The 22,929-nt window shown below is 45.4% G+C and overlaps 9 protein-coding genes across 9 annotated transcripts; 7 read left to right on the top strand and 2 right to left on the bottom strand.

Annotated features, from left to right (window-relative positions):
* Positions 1-1,019: 1,019 nt before the first annotated feature.
* On the bottom strand, positions 1,020-2,031 carry N7478_009453 (uncharacterized protein; the record flags this gene model as incomplete). Its single annotated transcript, XM_056925667.1, has 5 exons — positions 1,020-1,122; positions 1,196-1,461; positions 1,511-1,692; positions 1,755-1,828; positions 1,889-2,031. The coding sequence occupies 5 exons, from the start codon at positions 2,029-2,031 to the stop codon at positions 1,020-1,022; spliced, it is 768 nt and encodes a 255-aa protein (XP_056775037.1).
* Positions 2,032-4,469: 2,438 nt separating this feature from the next.
* On the top strand, positions 4,470-5,049 carry N7478_009452 (GPI anchored serine-threonine rich family protein; the record flags this gene model as incomplete). The annotated part of the gene is made up of 4 exons (XM_056925666.1): positions 4,470-4,524; positions 4,581-4,659; positions 4,722-4,901; positions 4,962-5,049. 4 exons carry the CDS (start codon positions 4,470-4,472, stop codon positions 5,047-5,049), a joined length of 402 nt encoding a protein of 133 aa, XP_056775036.1.
* A 1,761-nt stretch (positions 5,050-6,810) lies between these two features.
* N7478_009451 (uncharacterized protein) lies at positions 6,811-7,256 on the top strand (the record flags this gene model as incomplete). The annotated part of the gene is made up of 3 exons (XM_056925665.1): positions 6,811-6,862; positions 6,911-6,989; positions 7,070-7,256. The coding sequence occupies 3 exons, from the start codon at positions 6,811-6,813 to the stop codon at positions 7,254-7,256; spliced, it is 318 nt and encodes a 105-aa protein (XP_056775035.1).
* A 650-nt stretch (positions 7,257-7,906) lies between these two features.
* Positions 7,907-8,146, top strand: N7478_009450 (uncharacterized protein; the record flags this gene model as incomplete). The annotated part of the gene is made up of 1 exon (XM_056925664.1): positions 7,907-8,146. One exon carries the CDS (start codon positions 7,907-7,909, stop codon positions 8,144-8,146), a length of 240 nt encoding a protein of 79 aa, XP_056775034.1.
* A 290-nt stretch (positions 8,147-8,436) lies between these two features.
* On the top strand, positions 8,437-10,060 carry N7478_009449 (Beta-glucosidase 1B; the record flags this gene model as incomplete). The annotated part of the gene is made up of 4 exons (XM_056925663.1): positions 8,437-8,690; positions 8,740-9,212; positions 9,273-9,858; positions 9,922-10,060. 4 exons carry the CDS (start codon positions 8,437-8,439, stop codon positions 10,058-10,060), a joined length of 1,452 nt encoding a protein of 483 aa, XP_056775033.1.
* Positions 10,061-10,492: 432 nt separating this feature from the next.
* Positions 10,493-11,713, top strand: N7478_009448 (agmatine deiminase family protein; the record flags this gene model as incomplete). Its single annotated transcript, XM_056925662.1, has 1 exon — positions 10,493-11,713. One exon carries the CDS (start codon positions 10,493-10,495, stop codon positions 11,711-11,713), a length of 1,221 nt encoding a protein of 406 aa, XP_056775032.1.
* A 662-nt stretch (positions 11,714-12,375) lies between these two features.
* On the top strand, positions 12,376-15,057 carry N7478_009447 (beta-glucosidase; the record flags this gene model as incomplete). Its single annotated transcript, XM_056925661.1, has 3 exons — positions 12,376-12,445; positions 12,543-13,149; positions 13,212-15,057. The coding sequence occupies 3 exons, from the start codon at positions 12,376-12,378 to the stop codon at positions 15,055-15,057; spliced, it is 2,523 nt and encodes an 840-aa protein (XP_056775031.1).
* A 2,355-nt stretch (positions 15,058-17,412) lies between these two features.
* On the top strand, positions 17,413-17,756 carry N7478_009446 (uncharacterized protein; the record flags this gene model as incomplete). The annotated part of the gene is given in 2 exon segments (XM_056925660.1): positions 17,413-17,603; positions 17,618-17,756. The coding sequence occupies 2 exon segments, from the start codon at positions 17,413-17,415 to the stop codon at positions 17,754-17,756; spliced, it is 330 nt and encodes a 109-aa protein (XP_056775030.1).
* Positions 17,757-19,655: 1,899 nt separating this feature from the next.
* On the bottom strand, positions 19,656-21,178 carry N7478_009445 (uncharacterized protein; the record flags this gene model as incomplete). The annotated part of the gene is made up of 2 exons (XM_056925659.1): positions 19,656-20,518; positions 20,599-21,178. The coding sequence occupies 2 exons, from the start codon at positions 21,176-21,178 to the stop codon at positions 19,656-19,658; spliced, it is 1,443 nt and encodes a 480-aa protein (XP_056775029.1).
* Positions 21,179-22,929: the final 1,751 nt, after the last annotated feature.

Raw genomic sequence — 22,929 nt, 5'->3', positions numbered from 1 at the left:
TAGTTAGTGCTGTACCTGCTCCAAGCCATCACTTTCTGGGCAACAGCCATCATCGCGATCAAATCTCCGCCTAATCAGGTTCCTCTTCATTAACTTCGAGGGGTTTTCAAACATGCGACATTTATGTCCAGGCGTAGAGATTAGAAAAAAGTTACATGACGATGTTTGTACATATGCCAGTGGATAATTGCCACCTGGGCAGCCCTGGAGTGTATATATATGTTCCAAATGGATGATAGCTCCTATTCCAGAGCCAATGAGGTCCAGATGTCGGCAAATTGAAGATAAATTTTATGAATCTGGGCTAGAACATCCATGGATGTGAATGAGATTTGGACGCTATAGCAAGTTCTGCCATCCAATAAAAACATAACATGAAGTACACGTGTATGCAGTCTCCCGTGAAAGACTCGGAGGAAACTTGAAGGCTTTGAATGAGGTGCCCAAGTTGATGATTGAATTTGAAGAACGAATTGAATATCCAAAGTACTACCCACCACCTTGCCAGCTTGAAGCAAAAACCCAGGCGTCGTGAAATCTGGCACAGGTTGAGCATACTGTTCATTAACCTCTGAGTGCGACAGTCAGTGCCACAACGTTAATCTTAAAGCTCAGCTTTGAATGTATTACCTATGATGCTCGCCCCAGTCTCGAAGCTTCACTACAATTTGTGCAATCCCAACAGGTTCAAAGTTACCAGGTATTGTATTTTAACCTACTCCGCAGGCCTGATTGAACAAAAGTCGTATAGATAACAATCCAAAAGTTCTATCACTATAGATTTCCACCTCTCTCGAAGTGCGGGACAGCTAGGCGTTCTGCTCTAGCAAATCCACCATGATGAAGCACTGTTACATCCTCTAGGCTAATACTAGTGCATGACACGCCCAACCAATACCGTCCATTTTCAGTCTCGGGTTTGAATGCAGCCTCATAACAGCCCTGGAGAGCGATCAATGGTTGAAAGACTACTGGGATACCCAACTGAATTCTGCTCCAAAGTTTTTTAAAGCGGGAAATTAGACCGTGAGGTACTCATTGAACCACTGGATGGCTTGGAGGAATGCGGTCTCCTTGGCATATTGCACGATTCGATTGTTCGGATCCCCGCGAACCGCAAATCTGCATCCATTTGTTAGCAATTTGCTCAATTTGTGCAAGGAAGAAACGTTAAAACTGTAGATTATTCACTTACCCATGAGACACACCGCTATACAGATTAATTTGATAAGGTAATCCTGACTCTTTCAGAATGACCTCGCTGTCGTGTCGCTTTTCGGGTGGAAAAATCGCGTCCGTCTCAGCGGCGGCAATACCCAACGGAGCCTTGATACTGCGCAATTCGTCCTCGGAAACATGACTTGGGTGGGCGAAAAAGCCCACATCAATCTGTTGCAAATCTGGTCGTAGATATCGCGCCACATACTTGGCACCAAAACAATATCCGACAGAGCCGATTTTCTGAAAATGTCAGTCCGGAAACATCTGCAACGTTGAATTCGTCACTTACTTCGCAGCCATGAGTCTCTCTCATTTCCTTTATACAGGCATCGACAATAGGATCGACGTTGGGGGGCAAGTGCGCAATTCCCTTAGGGTGATATTCTCCGTGGCGCCATTTTTGCATATCAAAACCACCGGGTTTGTTCAATGGCACCGGATCCCCTGCAAATAGATCGGGAATAACGACAACTGAACAGTTTAGTTACACATTTTGAGCATCAAATTTTGATGTATTAGCCCATCAAACTCACAATACCCGTTCGCGGCGAACTGATCAGCAATTAGCTGAACATTTATGAACTTGTGTCCAATAATGTCTGTTAAGCTATTTTTGACACAAAATGTGAGAAATTGGATATATTCCAAACAGGTACGCCACACTTACATTAAAATTGCTTTCTTGGTCGACTTGTCATCGGGATACACGGTGTACACTTCAACGTCCCCGATTTGCGAGATACTACCCTTGGCAGCGCCTTCATGCTTAACTCCCTTGTAACAGCACGAAGCAGGTGGAAGGGACGCCATTTTGAAAATGGGAATATGTGTTGACACTAACTTCAAGTTTGGAACATCATGATGCGATAGTAGCGATAGCGGGGCTTGATATATCACCACGTTCGGCTTACATAGCGAGATTGAGTCAAGATCTCGGGGCCGACATTTCCAAAGTTCGAATTGGAAACTATCGCCGATAGGCCGATTAAGGCCACCCAGACCGATTCCAAGGTTCCGACCGAGAGATCTTTCTTTGATCCATTTCTAGATACCCCAGACGCTCATGGAGAAGCTATAGCACCGAAATAATCTCGGATTCGGGCATCAGATAAGCACTATATGGCCGAAGTGAAACTACTCGGTCAATTGATAGCGGCATGAGTTTCTTTTCAGAACATCGGTCCTAATACAATTGATGCGAATAACACAACAAAGAATATTCCCATCGAATGTCGGAATCCTACTCTAAGGCCCAATCGCACTGGATATCGAGATAAAGAAACAATGAGGTGCCCCGGCCCTTCGTCATCGTATACACGAACTAATACCTTCTAGTATCATATCGACCTTGGAAAACAATTCATATAGAGAATAGCGTGAAAAGGCTTGAGTGTGCCGACTCTTGCAATCTCAGAAAAGAAGATTCATTTTTTCGATTATTAAGATAATTTTGAAACAATAATGAGAAACTTCGTCTCATGATGAATCGTGGAAACGAGCGGGAGCATAGGATTATCGCTCTGGAATTCCGAGTTCCACAAAGCAACGTTTACACTTCCAAGACGCAAGGATGTTGTGTAGATCCATCCCCACGCCGGAGATGGAAATAGGAAAGATAGACTGATGCATTGATCTCTACTAAGCTAGTATCAAGATTGATGACAGCGGATACTCTGGTCATGATTGACGTGATGGGTAGCTACAGTGGGTAGAAATCCAACGAGATCCTAATACTCTCTCTTTGAAGGTTCCCAGTTCCTACCGGCGTTCATGACTTATTTAATCACCCTTTGAATACCAAGTCATCTGGGATTTGAAAACTTTGCTCTTCGGCAGCGAAGTGAGTCGTGATTCATGAATAGCAAAATTAATCAAAATCATTTCTTGTCAAGGCATATCCCATTGACCTTGAATGCTGTACAATCCTCGCTGTTGTTGCTTTTTATAATTAGATTAGGCATACACAACCAGGCACTCTTCATCTTTAGTTTGACGGTTCGAGAAGAGAACAACGTTCTATTAATAGCATATATATAGTTCCTATAGCCTGCATACTAGTGCCAGTGTGAATGTGGAATTAGAGTTTACGATCGACCAATGAATATTGACTGTCATACACACCACGCATGCATCCTTGCCTAGGAGTAGTAATGGCCACGAGCGCAATTGTACGAGTCAACTGAATATTCGACTTGCTCATATTATTAAACCCATGTTCAACGTGAAGATACTTGGTTAGGCCACGAAAGCAGTTTTTGGCCTTTCAATTCTTTCATTCTGAACACATCTTCCACGGAAGTCAATCTAATTTGTAAACACCCGGGATGATATAATATTAGAGTCTTCCGGTGAATTTGCCATCAAACCTTTTTACATCTAACTAGAAACACCTGATCTTCGCCAAGTTTTGATAATAGAATCCTATGCATCCTTATGGCCGGCTTCGCCGTTGCCAGGATAATCCTCGTATTGGATCTACGCGGATCGGCTACCACAGACATTCAGAAAGCCAATAGCGTGTCACAGTCTCAGATCAGCTTACACAGATGATCAACAAGACTGCATTTCTTGCAGTTTGGCCTCGACTTTCAAGTAACAAACTCCAGGCTCAATCAATCTATGTCTGAAACTCCGAGGGTAACTCATTAATAAACCAGAGACAGATGCTTTCTACGAAAGAAAGATGCGAATTTTCTTCACGTACAAACGACTATGGCTGTTTTGTAACCTGTATATAATAAACTTGAGTATACAATACAATAAATGATTTTGTCCATGATATGTAAAGAACATGTAGGATGGGATATGGTAGCCGAATCCACTTCCCCACCTGGCACGCCAATACATCCCAAGAGTGTTGACAAGCTGTACGAGGCTAATCCTGGCTTCAGTCCGAATTATTGGCCAATAAGAGGGTGCTTCAAATCTGCATGATGCCTTTCATCTCTGATACCATGGCCTTTATGTCGCATTGCAATGTCATGACGCGATACTCTCCGAATGCAATGCAAGGTAAAAAGCGAGTCACAACACGAGAGCGTAATCTCCCAAGGCTGAATGGTACAACAGATTAGATTAACTTCGCAAAGTCAGGATTAGCTGAATTCCATAATTCAAATGAAAGCAGAAGGTTGTCCTACTTTTTCAACGGCCTATAAATTGAGCATCCGCCGACTCGAATTCGTCAAGAACACAATAAGATTTCTAGTGATCCTCAAAGCAAACAAAAAACACCGAAAATAATAACAATGAAGTTTGCTTTCACATCATTTGTTCTGGCCATAATGGCAGCCGGCACCACAGGTATGCATTGCCAGGGAAATATAGAATAGATGGAAGCATCGACTAAACTTTACCAGGCTTACAAATTACATCCCCTATGACGGATGAATGCGTTGATCTGAGCCAAGGGCTTCAAATCACCTGGGACTCTGTCAAGTATCATGATTCCCTTTATTGCATTCAAAGGTCAAAAAGTGTATCTGCTAACAAGGCTGAAGCACCGACCCGTCGGAGATCACCTTCAGACTCACCAACTATAACGGGGCAAGTCCTCCTGTCAACAGGCCCTGGCCTCCTGCCAGACACAGAGAGGTCGTTGTTGATACTTCCAAGGGGGAACATTCTTTCCCTGGCGTGTCTCGCGATGTGGCCAATGGCCTCACAGACCTGAACGATGGGTGAGCTCTAAGATATGCATGGTTAAATTGATAGGCCTACTGACATGACTACTATGATAGTAAGGGATTTGAAATCTGGGCCGTTTCACTCAACAACCCCGGTGCTCTGGCGCAATCTGGACAGTTCAGAATCTCTTCATCTTGCTAGGTGAACTGTCCTATCTCATGCTTTGTAGTATCGCTTAGCTAGGAGATATTGAAGGATTCTTTTGGTGAGCGTGTGAATATGAATATCATGAAATGGGCGTTTGAGAATTCGGACACTGGCACCATTTTGACACAACCTGAGGTCGAAAGGCCAAAAATTACGCCCTTTTATTTATTTCATGATATTCATATGATTCCCGCTCCTTAACATGAATTAGTATTAAGAATGAAATTGGAATGTTCCACGAAAGGACCGTACAGCGATCATGAATACATGCTATTCAATCCCTTTCTGTGGGGTATTAGACTCGGATGTGCCATCATGATTATTTCTCCAGGCCTCCTGGTGACCAAATCTCATTATGTAGAATATCCGTCAGAGATATGGTTTTTCTTAGGCATACTAGTAGTATCTATCTATTTCTTAGGAAGCAGTGTTTTAGTAAAACACAGGCAAAGCCGCAAGCAGCCATCATGATGAGTCTCTTTCAATGAATACATCTCCCCCGATGGCTCGACAATGCCTCCTAGTAGATGTTTTTCAACCCAAGAAATGATGTCTAGTACTATACAATATCGCAAGGTTGCATGCGGGGCATCTCGCATATTGATTCTGCCCAGGCTTGAAATATCACGTTCTATGTCTTAACTAACGCCTACTTTGACAACTTATTAGTAGTATGACCCTAGCCCCTAAAATGTCAGACGTGCAGGATTTGAGGGACATGAAGTCAGGCCTCTGAAAATGTCTCCAAGACGTGAACAATCTCTCTGATTCATGAATTCCGTCTCATCAGACCACGGCTTCACAGAAAATAGACGACTATACATGCCTTAGGCTAAAAGGAGGGAATAAAAATCCCAAGATTTCCTTTTGAAAGATGAACTCGTTTCTGAGGCTCAAATTCTTTTATTTATGAATACAAAAGAGACCTGCCCAATCGAAAATAACCAAAATTAGTGGTCGGACTAGAGCTATGGCCGCTTCATAGACTGGATTATCGTTGTTAGTTGGAAATTGTGATCTATCATGTGTATCACTTCCAAGGGCACTCGATGGAAGCCATAAGAAGTGTTTATAGGGTAAAATACCTCCGACCCGGCTGTAATGCCAACTCTGAAGTATCACGTAAAGGGACAGGGAAGCCATGCGATAGAAATGTGTATACTTATATTCATCATTCTGTCTACCATGTTCCAAGAGTCGAAGATTAACATGCAACCCATGTGGGGCATGATGTATCGTGAGGTAAGATCTATCATGTACATACACAGTACCGACGTCTGGTGCTATCTTACTAGGTAGGTCTCTATGGCGGTTTCTCGCCTACTTGCACTCATATCCCATGGCGATGGCTCTGAATATCTGACTAGAAGAGATTACCAGCACATGGGGTAATATTCGATGAAAGGTTCCCCAGGATCAATGAATGGAACTGATGGGTCAAGTCTACACACTCCGGAGAAACCTGGCGAAACACATAATCGATTGATGCCTGTCGAATCGGTTTGGGCCGCGGAGATATACTACAAGGGAAGGAAGATAACTCCGGAAGACTACTAGTATGGATATTACTACCACTAGTACTAATAGTTCATCCTTTTACTATTACTACGAAATACCATCAAATATTCTGTTGTATATAAAGGCTCATCACCGGCCCATTCAAGTTCACCTCCAGTTCTCCCAATTAAACATTCATCACTGCAAGGTATATCGTTGAACCACAGAAAGTTCGACTTTTCACAAACTGTAGACAAAATGCGTCTCTCGCTCGCTGCATTTCTGCTGGCATTCACCTCTGTCTCTACTTGTAAGTATCAAAGTACTCCACGGATATGCTTTGGCTAACATCTATTAGGCATGCACATTACGTCACCCAAAGAGAACGAATGCGTTGATTTGACAAAACAATTACTTGTTGAATGGTCTGCTGACAGGTAAGATATCTTCACCAGTGAGAATGCTCACTTGATGAATGAGCGAGCCCTTTAAATTTTAACTTGGGAAATTACGCTAGCTCCGAGGTAGTAGCCACTCCATTCGTTTCAATCCGGCTGGCCAACCAGAGGGGCGCATGGCCGAACGTTAATGAGCCCCTGGCCCTTGGAAATGATTTTGAGGTACCTACACGCCGAGGTTTCATCGCATTTCCCAGAATGGGTGTTGAAAATGCCGAGCACTTCGCATCAATCAACAACGGGTAAGGCACCTCGATCATCCTATCAAAAAGATCACATAACTAATCACGTATCATTAAATATAGACAAGGCTTTACTCTCAGACTAGTTCAAGCGGACTTGCCACCTAGCGATATTAGTCATTTTCATGAGGTGGGCATCAGAATTGTCCATCCCGGTCAACTATGCTATTAGTCGCCTTTCAACTATTGATGCGACAACGAGCTCGTTTGACCCAGCTTATTTGACACTAACAAGGCTCGGTATTCATGTCACGCCCTGTTTGTTGCTACTCCATGAAGGATGTTGTGTTGTCGCTGCAGTTCATGTCAGAAATTCCATATACGTGTTCACTAGTTGCCAACTATCTATAACCACACTCATTAGCTAGCACTTCCCACGATGATAGTACGTTTCAATGGTGTTTTGACCCCTCTTTGATTTTTGATTTTTGATTTCCAATTTTTAGTTGGAATTATAGGCCATTCATTAATCTCATCATACGTGCGTTGGAAATAAATAAACCAACGTATAAGCACGACTGGATCACATTTGTTCTATAAAAACCAGCTGTAACAAGAGAGTTGAAATTATTTATGAAAGGTCATCATATGATTCTAGACCATCAATGACACTCGGAGATTTGCCGAGAAGCGAGCCGCATCTGGCTCACCCGTATGGCAAAAGACGAGGACCAGGCGCATCAACGAGGGCCGAGTCAACGGGTTCTCGGTGGCAATACGACGACGCCCAAAGATCCCGGTCGCAATGCAGCGATCATCAATCTCCAGCAAGGTATTACTGACGAGGACTCTTCAAACAAATCTGGCACGCCTTGTCGTCCGCAATTGGACTTGGCGAGGGAAGGAATGATTCCAAAGCACACGATGAGATTTGTAGAGTTTTACTTGCGGTGAACGGGCCGGGCAACCGTGCATCCCCAGAGCCAATCTGACGCACGATCGTGGGATGGAGCCCCCCACGCTCTGGGAGCGGGATATGCTCCGGGTCGCGGAGATAGTTCCTATCACGATAAGGAAGCTGTGTTTCGTGGTTTGTTTCTTTTTGCCTCCTGTTTGATCGAAAGTGCTTTTGCTTTTTTGTTGATGGAAGCATTGATAAAGACAGCTTGCTTCGCGAGGTGAAGGTGGAAAATTGACTGTGGTTGCTGTACGAACTTTTTATCTTTTTCAATTCGTTCGCTACTATGGGGTCGATCACTCAATCTAGTTTGCCGTCTGACTTTTTGTGGGGATTTGCGACGGCCGCTTACCAGATTGAAGGTGCTGTAGAGGCAGATGGTCGTGGACCTTCCATTTGGGACAAATTTTGCAAGACTCCTGGCAAGATTGCTGGTGGGGGATCGGGCGATGTGGCATGCGACTCCTATAATCGAACAGATGAGGACATTGAATTGCTGAAGGCCTGCGGATCTCAAGCATACAGATTCTCAATCTCATGGTATGTCACGGCGTTTCAAGTATTATGTGGGGATTTCTAACGATCGCAGGTCTCGAATTATTCCCCTTGGTGGACGCAATGACCCGGTGAATAAAAAGGGTATACAACACTACCAAAAGTTTGTCAATGATCTTCTAGATGCCGGAATTACTCCGATGGTTACTTTGTTCCACTGGGACTTACCAGATGAATTGAACAAGCGCTATGGTGGATTTCTGAACAAGGAAGAGTTTGTCGCCGACTTTTCAAACTACGCCAGAGTCCTATATGAGGCATTCGGCTCTAAGGTCAAGCATTGGATAACATTCAACGAGCCTTGGTGCTCATGTATCTTCGGATATAATACTGGAATGTTTGCGCCCGGTCGTACAAGTGATCGCACGAAAAGCGAAGTTGGCGATGGGACAACAGAGCCCTGGATTGTAGGCCATAACATCCTGATAGCCCATGGTGCTGCCGTCAAAATCTACCGCGATGAATTCAAATCTCGAGATGGAGGTGAAATCGGAATTACACTGAATGGTGAATAACCTTCATCTTCCAGTCCTCTTGATCATAGCTAACATTGGTTAAAACTCCAAGGTGACTGGGCTGAGCCTTGGGATTCAGAGAACCCGGCCGATATCGAAGCGTGCGATCGCAAGATTGAGTTTGCTATCTCTTGGTTTGCAGATCCAATTTACCACGGAAAATATCCCGACAGCATGATCAAGCAATTGGGAGACAGATTGCCAGCTTGGGATCCTGAAGACATTGCTCTTGTTCAAGGCAGCAATGACTTCTACGGAATGAATCACTACTGCGCCAACTTTATTCGTGCGAAAACGGGAGAGCCTGACCCGGAGGACATCGCAGGAAATCTGGAACTACTTCTTGAAGATAAAGATGGCCAAAGTGTTGGTCCGATCACACAGTCCCCTTGGCTGAGACCCTCTCCTCTGGGCTTCCGAAAACTGCTTGTTTGGCTCAGTCAGCGCTATGGGTACCCCAAGATCTATGTAACGGAAAATGGAACCAGTGTGCTCGGCGAGAATGATATGCCTCTTCAGGAGCTCCTTGATGATGAGTTTCGGGTGCAGTACTTCCGTGATTATGTAGGTGCTATGGCGGATGCATACACTCTGGATGGAGTCAATGTCCGTGCATACATGGCGTGGAGCCTTATGGAGTATGTATCTTTCAATTGGTCTTATATCAAAATTAACACATACTAACTTGAATTCCTTTGCAGCAATTTCGAGTGGGCCGAGGGATACGAGACTCGTTTTGGGGTAACTTATGTTGACTACGAGAACGATCAGAAGCGATTGCCGAAAAAGAGTGCAAAGGCCCTTGCTAGCATATTTGACAGCTATATTGACAAAGTTTGAGGAATGCTACCACCAGATCTTGTGAATTTCTTTGTCGGGCGTCCATGTGTATCTGTTATTTTGTTATTCTTTAACTTTCAAATAAACTCTCTTGGTATAGAGGAATGAATCCCATGAGCCACATTGTACTAAGACGATTAGACTGAACTGCCTGTCACATTTTTTCTAGCCAGGTGATAGAGATGCCAACCCAGGAAATTCATCGCTCTCGTTCTGTGTCGCAGACTGGTTCTTCCGGAAAGAATAACCAGACCATTGTAAAATCGATCTAGGACAGTCTAGGACAATGTAAGACCAGCATTTGAATCGAAGTTACACCAGAAATAAAACAAACATTTATAAAAAGTCTAGAAAGTACAACATGGATGCGTCATTTAAGTGGATAGGATCAGTCCTAGCAAAAGGAGCCTATTGCTGTCTGTAAAGGGCATAATGGGACCCTTCAAGAAGCTGCGCAAAACCGTTCACAAAATAATCGATTCGAGATCAAACTCGAAGCAAGTACATCTCGTCTCCGAGGAACAACTTCACAGTGAAATCCAGCAAGGGCGATACGTTTTTCCAGCGGAGAGTGACCATCACGAAGCAACAATTCTTGGATTTCCCTCTCGAACTTCTCTTCCTCCTGAAAAATACGACGCAGTATGTGTCGAGCTGGCCGAGCTAGCTGTTGCGATTGCAGAGTTCGAGCCAGTTCGACTTTACGTGCGCCCTGGCGATAAATCGTTATTGGAGACGTTGCTCAGCAACACTACCAAGGACATCTCACGCGTGACCATTATCACTTGTCCGATTAATCACTGCTGGGTCCGCGACACGGGTCCACTCTACGTCCGTGACGCGACTGGAAGATTTCCCGACCGACGCTTCGCCATAGACTTTCGATTTAACGAATGGGGTGGCAAGAAACCCGAAACTAACGGTCTGTTCTGGGGTCAGCGATGGCCACCATTGGATGATAAGGACCTGCAAGAGAACACAGATTTCGCCCGTTGGGTCATCGATCACGATCATGAGCCATCGCCTGTGACAAGGATTGAATCACCGATCCGAGCCGAGGGTGGTGCTTTTGTTACGGATGGTGACGGCACACTTTTAATGACAGAGAGCAGCATATTTTGCGACGTGCGAAACCCGGGCATGTCAAAGGCTAGAATCGAAAGTGAGCTGAAGCGGTTATTGGGCGTCGATAAGGTTATCTGGTTTCCTGGTCGGCGTAACGCCGACATTACGGACGTGCATATTGATGCTGAGGCTCGCTTTATTCGACCTGGCGTGGTTTTATTCTCAAAACCTCATGATATAGCTCCTGATCTTTGGAAAGAGATTTCCGCTGAGATATGGGAGGGTTTAATTCACCAAAAAGATGCTAAGGGTCGGTCCTTGGAGATTTATACTATTCAAGAACCGGATCCTCGGGGGCTAACTAAGACCGATGATGAGGAGTTGGCGGCTAGCTATGTGAACTTTTATTTTGTGAATGGTGGGCTCATTATTCCTAAGTTTGGAGATGAGGAGAGAGATCAGCAAGCTTTGGAAATATTATCATCGCTAATGCCCGATCGAGTAATCCGACAGGTGTATGCGAATGCGATTCCTTTGATGGGGGGAGTGTTACACTGCGTCACGCAGCAAGTTCCTACCTTGAAATAATTTAATTCGGAGTACAGGGATGAAATTATGTGTTAACCGAGAACAAGATAGAATTGAAATGTTTCAGTTCCAAGCCTATGATTAATCATGGTTTGACAATAATTGTGGCGGCTGTTCACAATCTAACGGGTATATGTAGCTTGTGTATGACGATCATGGCTGTAGCTATCCTCCTTTGCACGTGGAGGCAGATGGAAAAAAGTCCAGATTCAAGTCCTCGTATTTTTGAACAAATCAAATTTGAATAAAAGTGACACTAGCTGCCTAGTCCAGCGATGCGGACCAGTTCGCCGTTTAACAAGGTCAGCAGGATCTCATATTTAGTTGGGTCAATGGATTGGCTTACCCGGCTAAACTTCGGCAATTGCTCCGTCCCTCCGTGGCTGTTTGAGCGGTTGAAGCTTGTGCCCCACCTACTTTCACCCCACTTGGGGGCATCATTCATCTCGCTTTCACGGTCAGAGCGGAGCAATTACGACAGTTCTGTGCTTATAAACCCAGCACATCCTAGACAATCCGGGTGCAAGCAAGGTCCCCGAGTGACATTTGCGACTGGTAGTTCATTATACAAAAGACAAAGACGCGTCAATTACGAGAAATCACAAGCATTGGAAACCAGCTGAGATCACGAGTCGAAGATAAACTAGATAATAACCGACAATATGACTCAAATCGACGTTGAGAAGGCTATTGAGGAGTTGACCCTTGGAGAGAAGGTCGCCCTTACAGCTGGTAAGCTCTTACACTCACGCATTTTCACATCCAAACATTCCGATTGCCCCACGCTGCCCCAGCTTGGAGATAGTTCGCGACTGACTTGCCACCTTAGGACGCGACTTTTGGCACACAGTCCCCATTCCACGTCTCAACATCCCTTCACTGCGTATGTCAGATGGCCCGAACGGCGTTCGCGGTACGCGTTTCTTCAATGGTATCCCTGCCGCCTGTCTCCCATGCGCCACCGCTCTGGGTGCTACGTGGGACGCTGACCTGTTGACCCAGGTTGGCAGTTTGATGGCCGATGAGGCGATCGCCAAAGGCACACATATCGTCTTAGGTCCCACAATTAACATTCAGCGTTCACCACTGGGTGGACGTGGATTCGAGTCATTCTCTGAGGATGGCATTCTGTCTGGTACCCTAGCGGGTCATTTCTGCAAGGGTATGCAGGACAAAGGTGTCGCAGCCACACTGAAGCATTTTGTTTGTAATGACCAGGAGCATGAGCGTATGGCCGTGAACAGTATTGTGACAGAGCGTGCCTTGCGCGAGATCTACCTGCTCCCTTTCCAGTTGGCTATGCGGATTTGTCGATCTGCGTGTATTATGACTGCTTACAATAAGGTCAATGGAACGCATGTCAGTGAGAATAAGGCTCTTATCGATGATATATTACGAAAGGAGTGGGGCTGGGATGGCCTTGTGATGAGTGACTGGTGAGCTTAAATCTTGCGACGACATATTAGAAAGCATCAATCTAACATTGTCTACTATACAGGTTCGGCACATATAGCACATCTGACGCTATTAATGCTGGTCTTGATATTGAGATGCCTGGCAAGACGCGCTGGCGCGGGGAAGCTCTTGCCCATGCCGTCTCTTCAAATAAGGTTGCCCAGTTCAAGCTTGATGAGCGTGTGCGTAATATCTTAAACCTAGTCAACTGGGTTGAGCCCCTCGGTATTCCGGAGGGTGCATCAGAGAAGGCACTGAACCGCCCTGAAGATAAGGCGTTGATGCGCCGCGCAGCAGCAGAGTCTGTTGTCCTTCTCAAGAACGAAGGTGCTAGTCTACCCTTGAAAAAGGATGGCTCTCTTCTTGTTATCGGACCTAATGCTAAGATGGCCTCATACTGCGGTGGTGGCTCGGCATCGCTGGCTCCTTATTACACCGTGACACCATTCGACGCTGTTTCTTCTAAAAGCAAAGGCGAAGTCAAATTTTCCCAAGGTGTTTACTCTCACAAGGAGCTTCCCCTCATTGGACCTCTCATGAAGACTGCAGATGGCAAGCCCGGATTTACTTTCAAGGTCTACAACGAGCACCCAAGTGCTGGTAAGGATCGGGAACTTGTGGACGAGCTGCAGCTCTTCGCTTCTATGGGATTTTTGATGGACTATGTTAACCCCAAGATCAAGTCGATGACATACTATGTTGATATGGAGGGGACATTCACGCCCGAGGAGACCGGTGTCTATGACTTTGGCGTGACAGTCGTCGGTACCGGCCGATTGCTCATAGATGGTGAGGTGGTGGTGGATAATACCAAGAATCAGAAACAAGGCACTTCTTTCTTCGGTACGGCTACTATCGAAGAGCTCGGCCAGAAGGAGCTCAAGGCCGGTCAGACCTACAATGTCCTCTTCGAGTTTGGTACAGCGCCTACCTCCGATCTCGATACTCGCGGCATCGTTGCATTTGGGCCCGGCGGATTCCGCTTCGGGGCTAGCCGTCGCGTGAGCGAGGAAGAATTGATCGCATCGGCCGTGGAAGAGGCAAAGAAGGCCGAACAGGTTGTAATCTTCGCCGGTCTGACCAGCGAATGGGAGACCGAGGGCGCGGATCGCGATCACATGGATCTGCCTCCAGGCAGCGATGAGCTCATTACCCAAGTCTTGGCCGCAAACCCCAACGCTGTTGTTGTTATTCAATCCGGCACACCAGTTACGATGCCATGGGTGAAGGATGCTCGTGCAGTCGTGCAAGCCTGGTTTGGTGGCAACGAGTGTGGTAACGGTATTGCGGATGTACTCTACGGTGATGTCAATCCCTCGGCCAAGCTACCCGTTACTTTCCCTCGCCGCCTGCAGGACAATCCATCTTACGTGAACTTCCGCTCCGAGCGCGGACGTGTCCTATACGGCGAAGATGTGTACGTAGGTTACCGCTTCTTTGAAAGGAGCGAAGTGGAGCCAGCCTTCGCATTCGGCCATGGGCTGTCTTATACCACATTCTCACGCTCCGATCTAAAGGTCAAGACTGTACCAGAAGAGGCCAAATACTCTGAGTCTGGCGAGCCTATCACAGCTACAGTGGTCGTTACTAACACCGGCTCTATTGCTGGAGCTGAGATTGTGCAACTTTGGATTGTACCTCCAAAGACTGCTGTCAACCGTCCTGTCCGCGAGCTCAAGGCGTTCCAGAAGATCTTCCTTCAACCTGGTGAATCTAAGACGGTGGATCTGGCGGTTGAAAAGAAACTTGCGACTAGCTGGTGGGATGAGCAACGAGAACAGTGGATCTCTGAGAAGGGTCGCTATGAGGTCTTGATTACTGGTACCGGGTCAGAGGAACTTCGGGGAGAGTTTGATGTGGGCAAGACTAGATTCTGGCTGGGATTGTAGATGTTTAGATTCCATGAGTAAACTATGATGATTATGAATGGAATAATACTTCATTCGACATATCCCACAAATATTCATTCCAATCGGTGTTACTACCAACCTTGGAAACACTGGCAGTACCTGAGGAATATACCACAGGAAAGATAGTGCACTCGACGAAAAATACAAACTTGGAATATAACCCCCAAAACAAATTGTAGATCTTACCAAAACCATAGGTACCTCAGAATTTGTAGCGGAATATGAAGACTTGAATGCTTCCCGGGTTTCAAGTTCTTTATTTACCCTTCAGCGTACCGAGGAAGCAAACGGCCGCGACACCGGAATAAGCCGTATTGGTCGGTTTAGCGGAACCATTATCCCCAACTTCAGGGCTGCAGATAGGCTATCTGAGGGGCTTATGATGTGGAGCGAGGGCTAGAATGGTCTTTAACACCGACAATAGAGATATTAGTACTGATAATGATACAATGGAGCCCAGCTACTCTTTGGGTTTATTGGATAACTTTTATTGAATTTTTTACTTAGGTCTTAACAAGCTATGAGATCTACCGAAGCCTATAACACCTAAATCGATGATGCGAGAAATTGACTGGGGATTTGTGAATACCTTGTGGCAGAGATAAAAGACTCAGGCCCTGAATACAAATAAGGCAAGTGATCATCTAAAAGCCATCCTTTGAAAAGGTGTAATGTATCCTATTGTGGAGGCGCATGCCCGAGCGGGTATCTAAATCTGTGTCCAATGGGTGTGGGGGGGCCCAATCACCCGGGTGGTGAAAAGCAGAGCTGACACTGAGGGAAGAGAGCTTTGATCTCATCCAATCGCCTCTATTCGCACCGCGGATCTGCTCCAAAGTTGGCCAAGGGGCAGAATCTGCCAACAATAACTCCTATATACAGCCCCTGTTTAAATACATGACTCGGAAGAGGCCCGAGGAAGACATAATTCTGGCTGCCATAGTGAATATAGCAGAAAGCATTATTCCAAATCATTCGTAACACTGTCGCGTTATAGCCAGTTGATATTGAAATTTTCGCATTGATGAGGCTTGCATATTAGTATGGCAAACAACAAACATCAAACATGCAGCTGTGGGCATTGCATTAGTGCTCGGAAGCATGCCTAGGCGAGCCGATAGTGATCGGCATGGTAATGCCCGTGCTAGGCTTGGTTAAGCCTATCGCCGGCATGGCCTTCCGGTATGCAACAGAACGGAAGATCATAAATTTGCTGCCGAATGTCTTCAGCATTCCTCAATACAGCTTTCCTCTATACACTTGAGATTTAGTTAAGATCTTTCATGTAGATCGAATTTGCGATAAAACTTTCAAAGGATAAATATCAATGTTCTTATGAGCGATGATTGAATCAATTCAGTAAACAATGTTCATGTGCTTGTTTAACCTTTTAATTGATGATCCCCTGTCGGCCAGTATCTGTGAAGGGCTAAAGCAGAACTTAAATTCAATTCTAACTATGCCACGATCTATGTACAAAAAGCTTAGAGAAGAGAAGGAGTGAAGTAAGCTAGGTAGCTATAGATAGGGTCAGTAGGGCGGTGACGATAGGTGGTGACGATAGGTGGTGACGATAGTAGGCGGTAAAGGCTATATGGCAGGGCCATATAGTAGCCTACGGGTTTAACCCCTGACAGTATCGTACGCAAGGCCAAATCCTACGAAAGTTTCGCATAAAAGAGAACCTACACATAGCATTCTCTGATAATTTTACAACTGTAGCAGATATAAGAGTCTATGTGGCTACTCGTAGGTGCCACATACGCCCATAGTTACTACAAATCATTTTGTGTACCGTCCATTGGCCACAGGTCTAGCTTCCACACCCTAGGCTGGGGCTACGCAGGGGTACCATCACTACCTAGGGAATGTATGATTGAGGTAATTGCCAAATCAGCGAGAATTTGTAGGTAGCCAAGAAAAAAGACATACCAATAGGCCCTTAGATAGCGTGCACACCAGGTGGAATGTTGGTAAATGGTTGACTTTGCAGTCTTTGCATAGATTCCCCCTAGGGAACTCAACCTTTTCTCAACTAGTCAGGTAAGACACGTACTAGTAAGTATGGTAGCTGGGTAGGTAAATTCTTGATCATTGGGGCGCTATGTGTAATTGTTACACTGGCGTACATCGCAAAAGAAAAATGGAAAAATACGAAACCCTCTTCACGCCAAGTACAAAATCAACACCTTATCCTTAAGGAGCTCTTATATGCTCGCATATCTAACTTCATGGAATCCCTATTAAGCCGCAGGCTCATTATAAGCCAGTGTAATATAGTAGTTGTGGAGTTAAGACACCTTTTCTGGCTGAGTTAAACTGCTCGTCTCCAAAATGAACGACAGCCACTCGGAAGCAGCTATTGAATCCGAGCTCCGGGTCTTTCATCCTGCAGTGGACAACAATTGGACCATGCCGGCTTTCCTGGCTATCGGAAATGACTATGGCACCTTTCATATTATTGCCAACAATACACGCAAATATCTTCTCGTGGGATCTGAGAATGGCAAAACTGTGCATTCCATGTAAAACTGACCAGCACTGTTCAAGGTACTGTGATGCCCCATAACAGCGTTCTTCGCGAGATGCCCGTTCACTTACAGGGCAAAATCCTAGATCCCACTAAATATCAGGAGCTCGTTGTGGCCTCTGAGAAGATGAGGGCTGTTGCATTTTGAAGGAAAATGCTGGCGCAATTTATCGAGGCTCCTGACTCCTGAGACTTTACTCGAACTCTTCTCAGCCTGGAAGAGTGGTTTGAACAACGAAGAGGAACCGTGGAACTTGTAAAGTGGAAATGTGAATTGTCTCAAAGGGAGAAAATATTTAATAGAGAACGCAGGAGCCAATTATACACTAAGCCTGATGACCCCTATGTAAGTGTTCATCGGTAAGTGGTCAGTACCTAGTACTTGGAGCCTAGATAGGTAGTTATTTGGTATTTTAATATGAACTAGGCCTCGGTGCAATACTATCCATCACATTACGATATAATCGCTTCCATGACAGCCTAATGTACTAGTAGCAACCTGTCTCACGGATACGCTAGTCGTAATCCGATGGCTAACCTGCATTAAAGAACAAAGAAATCGACAATTTTTGTCGCGTCCCTCAAGTGTGAGTTCTAACACCACAAATTCCAGTGTATTAGTATGAGAGGCGCACATGTGCACTGCTCCTGATCCAAATGGCTTTACCCAAATTTACTAGTCTCTTACTTCTGAATGGAGAGCTACTCATAAATATAAAAAGGGACCTGCTGATTTAGTAAGGTAGGTAGTACCCGATGTAGGGGCTAGGGGATAACGTCTGGGCTACACTAGTGCTTGACGCCCCTCAGAGGCTCCCGGCTACCCGCAGAAGAAGGATCCCTCGGGGGCACAGTGCTTCACTCTCTCATGTCCCGAATCTTCTTTTTGTAATTTGACCTCTTGGGCTTGCGTGAGCGGAACGCCTTCCAATAGGTTGATGTCGGATACCCGGCTCTTAGGGCGCGAATTAATTACTGGCAAACAGGCAGCTTGTAGAATTAAATAAAAAAAAAAGATTTACAGGGTATCTTCCAAGGAAGTGAGGTGCCTCGAGTGATTGATCGACAAAAGGAGCAGCTGGAACCCGTCAAATGTGCCCAACCGGATAGCGAGATAGCGATAATTAATACCTATGGAACCCAAAATGGGTCCATGGCGACGACGTACCAACAAGCTAAACTAATATGCCTCGTGCTATCCCTTTCCACGCGCATATCAAATCTAGGCACCTGTGACCCACCATGGATGATGGCTGGCTAGGAGCCTATGATGGGTTGATACTTGTATTTTACAAATTACGCCACGCCCCACATATCACATCGATGCTTTCAAGCCTTACCATCTGTCACATTCCAAACGAGCATCACTTCTAAGCTCTCGCCAAAATCCATAAAACGGAGTTCTCGGGACTTTTGAAGTTCTAGAAAACTTTTCAGTCAAGGCTTAGCTGATTATTCCAGTTTTCGAACCAATAAACTTGGAAGCAGTTTTGGCCCGCATTCTTTGGCCACCAAGTTCAAAATAAAAAGATCAAATCTCGATATTCAAAAGTAAACGAAAGGAATTACTGCATGTCCCTCCAGCAGGAATACATCTAAAATCCTAAATATCTTCTTTCTATGATTCTGGCATTCTTGCGATCTTCCTATAATCCCCTGTCGCTGTAGCGTTCTCTTTTATCTCTATACTCGTTGCCCGTGCTTTGTGCCCACTGGCAAGTGCTATTATGGCTGTACTGCCTATCTACTACCGCGGCCATCGTAAATATCTTAATATATCTTATCTAGACAGCAAATCCAACAAAATTTCAAGTGCACATTCAAAACATATAAAAGAATTGGTTTATGTATCTTACAAAATGCATCTCCACAACTAACTTTTTTCCCACGAACGTATCTTCATTCAAGCTCACTGCAATGCCCCCAATACCCATGCCTGATGCACAAGGAACAGAAGTTATGCACCCATATTGCGAGCGGTTTTGTCCAGCTTCTCACGTTCAACAAATCAACCAAAATAGGCTTGAGCTTATCGTAGCATGAAACGCTATTTTTCTCTCCCCGCCACCGCTGGCGAACGGCTGTCACCTTTCAGCTTGCGTAGCGTTGTCTTTGGAACCTTGAAGATCAAATTGCCACTTCTATCTTTTTTCACAAGTGTCTTCGCGCGGCTCCAAAGATATCTGAGGCTTGCTTCGGTTCGCCAAACATGGAACCTCACTTTCCAATGTATCCTAATTTCGGGCCAGCTCACTCCCTGGCTTCTGAGATTTGAGGTAAAAGCAAGCCCATACTTCTTCTCTGCTGGAGTTCTTGGCACAGGATTCTCGTGGGTAGAAATAGGCGTGCTAAGCCTCAAGCCTGTTGGTATGGCTTTGACTGGCACTGCAAAGGTGATGGCGTCATGTGGAAACTCTATGGAAGATACAGGAGACTCGTCGCTTGGGCTTGGAGTTGGAGTTGAGATCTGTAGTTGAAGATCAGGCACATGGGATGCGAGATCTTGGGTTGCGGATAGAGTATTTGTTTCACGTGGTGGTGTGTCTGTCAGTGCATGCTCAGTGCTACACATAGCAGAGTCCTCGGTTGAGAGTACACTTTCCATCAACTCCTGTGTCATTTGCCCTTGCATACTCACTGGTGTGTGGCTCAAACGTTCCCTGGATATCTGGCGGTTTGGTTGAATGTCCACGACGGGTTGGAAAAATGTCCATTGGGGTGATTTTTCGCATGATACCTCATCACTGTGCCCATTGTCAATCAAAGATTGTATATCACCCATAGTGAGGGAAGGGGTTGACAGGGACTGCTCTGCATAAACAGAAAGCTTAACGTCTCTTCCTGGCATACCATCGAATAATCTGTATCTTTCGTTGAGTTCTTCGAGATAAAGGGTTGCATCTGCGACATCTTCAATGATAGTTCATGTTAGCTTCTCAACTGGGGCTTGAAATGATTATTGTACTGGCAGAATGATTATATAAACTCACGGGCCTTGCAATTTTCGATATACTGATACACTTGGTCCATTTCGTCACCCATAGCGTTCATCTCTTTAGTCCGATCACTGTCCACCAGTATAAGGAAGTCATCTTCGTATAATCTCATAAGATCCCACTGGGGCCTGGTGAGCGTGACTAGAAATCCATTCACAGAGCCTTGGTAATAGTTCGCTGGGTCGCCCCCCCCAGAACGCCTGAAGTGGCCTTTATGAAACCGGGCTAGTGTTTGCATCCAGTTTGGGGGAGACTGCCCAGTACTGTTGGGATCTTCCCGGATTGCAACTGGGCCGTTTCGACAATCACCGTCGCTGACCTCGCTCATGCGATTGCTTATGTCCCTTTCCCATGTCTTTTTGCCAGACTTGAAGAATGCAAAGTTGCATGTGTGATCCTTCTTTCTCAACACTTGAAAACTTTCTTCGAGATTGAGTGAAAGTGGCTCGAGGGCTGTAGCCCATGGGAGAAGAGCTTCAAACTCATCAGTATTTATTCTTGAATTCCCTGCATCAAGAGATCGAGTTCGATGCTGGGTTGGTGGAATTCGCTGATTCACTGGAGGCAGGTCCATCTTCAAGGGCAAGTTCAGGGTATTGATGGCAACGAATTTTCACGATATAGAGGATATTTCCGTGCAGTTCGATCAAGAGCTTTCTCAGACGCAAACTGAGTTTTGAAGGTATTGGGAATGGTCTTTGGGGTAGATATCTTCGATAAAGAATCGAAATTTGGTCGGGTATAAAACAGACTCGCAGCCGTTGTGGCATACAAAGTTTAGATACCTTGCCAAACTCGGATGAAGAGGCCAGGTCAGTAACCTTGAGAAAAAGGTCCTTGTTTTGGCCATGTAATCTTGACTAGGTGCCAGCGAAAACTTGGACACGGCAGCATACGGTGGTCCCTAATATGATCTGGGCTTAATCCCTGTCGCGCGCACGCGCTAAATCAACTCGTGTCCTTCGCCACCGTGGGCTCGAGCTCCGTAATTTTTAAGGTGTTACGTAGCGTGCAAAACCAAAAGTCCATTTGCTAAAGCGGCTCGTGAGTGGAATATGCCGGTTCGAATCAAGTTCTATTTGATAGCCCAGTGTGAACGGTTTCTCGGGAAACTTCCTTGTCGTATTATTTCCAGGTATGGGATCATACCTGGAGAGATGATTTGCTCTCCCATTTTCTGATAGCTCACATTGCGATTCCAACTGACAGGGGGTCGTTTTATGGAATTCGAAGTGATAGGCTGATCTTCGAGGCTCCTATCCCCTCGCGTACTTTTGTCAGTGGAGGAAAATGGGAGTGACAGGGTATATTCCAAGGTGCGAAAAGTCCCTCGAGCGTTTGATCGACAATAGTAGCGGTTACAAACCGGGCCGATCCACCCAATACGCCAAAACCGATACAAGATAAATCACTTTGGGTGATGTATCATATTTATACCACTATATGAACGTGTCCATGGGTAATTACAGGAAATGCAGGCACCAGGGGAAACTGGGAACCATGGTGCTAACGCACGAGGTGTCGAGCATTGACGGCCCCCAAAGTCGAAAAGGGGTGACTGCGCATTCCCATTCACCGACCAATAATCTTGGAGCATTGAAACCATCGACAACATTTGAACATTCAAGTCTGACCATGGATCAATTTGAACTTCAGGGCTGTCAGCAATCACCCATATCACCCCGGCATCGACTCATTTTTGTGGCTTTTCACTTTTTCCTCCTTTTTCCTCAAGGAAAGAAGCAATTCTTTCCCTGTTTGCCTTTCTCTTTCTCTTTCTCTTTTTCTTTTTTGCTTTTTCCGGCTTCCTTTCCCGTTGCTTCCATGTCCATGTCTACTTGCCTTCCACTTTTCTCTCTTTTTCCTGCATCTGTTTCTTTTCCCTCCCCTTAGTGCTTTGTTCTTTTATCATTAAGTCAAGGGTCTATCACTTGCTTGAAAACCTATTTTTTGTATCAACGAAGACAATACAATTGAAACTAGTATGTAGTAAACGTGGATGCTGGGGCAAAACTTTCGCGTTTTAGCACAGGAAAAGCCGTGGTGGCCTCGGATGAGGTCCAAAATAGGAAAGAAATATTTTTAGAGAGAGAAATATATGGAATGAACGGTATCGATTGTTTGGAACATTATGTGTGCGTGGGGAGGGGCTTGGGAGTAGGCCTCGGTTTTGACCCTCTGCGGGTGAGGGCGAGGCCTACCTGAGAGAATGAGAGACGCGACGCTATCTAGGGTGCCAATATGCCCCTATCGAATATGGTTAGTCAGTAGCTATGGCGGTCAAAATGGCATATTGGTAAAAATTCTGTAGTGCGGCACGCTTAT

The sequence above is a fragment of the Penicillium angulare genome (assembly GCF_028827245.1).
Source record: "Penicillium angulare strain IBT 27051 chromosome Unknown utg000007l_segment0_segment0, whole genome shotgun sequence".
NCBI lineage: Eukaryota > Fungi > Ascomycota > Eurotiomycetes > Eurotiales > Aspergillaceae > Penicillium > Penicillium angulare.
Note: the sequence above shows the minus strand (reverse complement) of the source record. Positions and strands in the feature narration are given on the sequence as shown.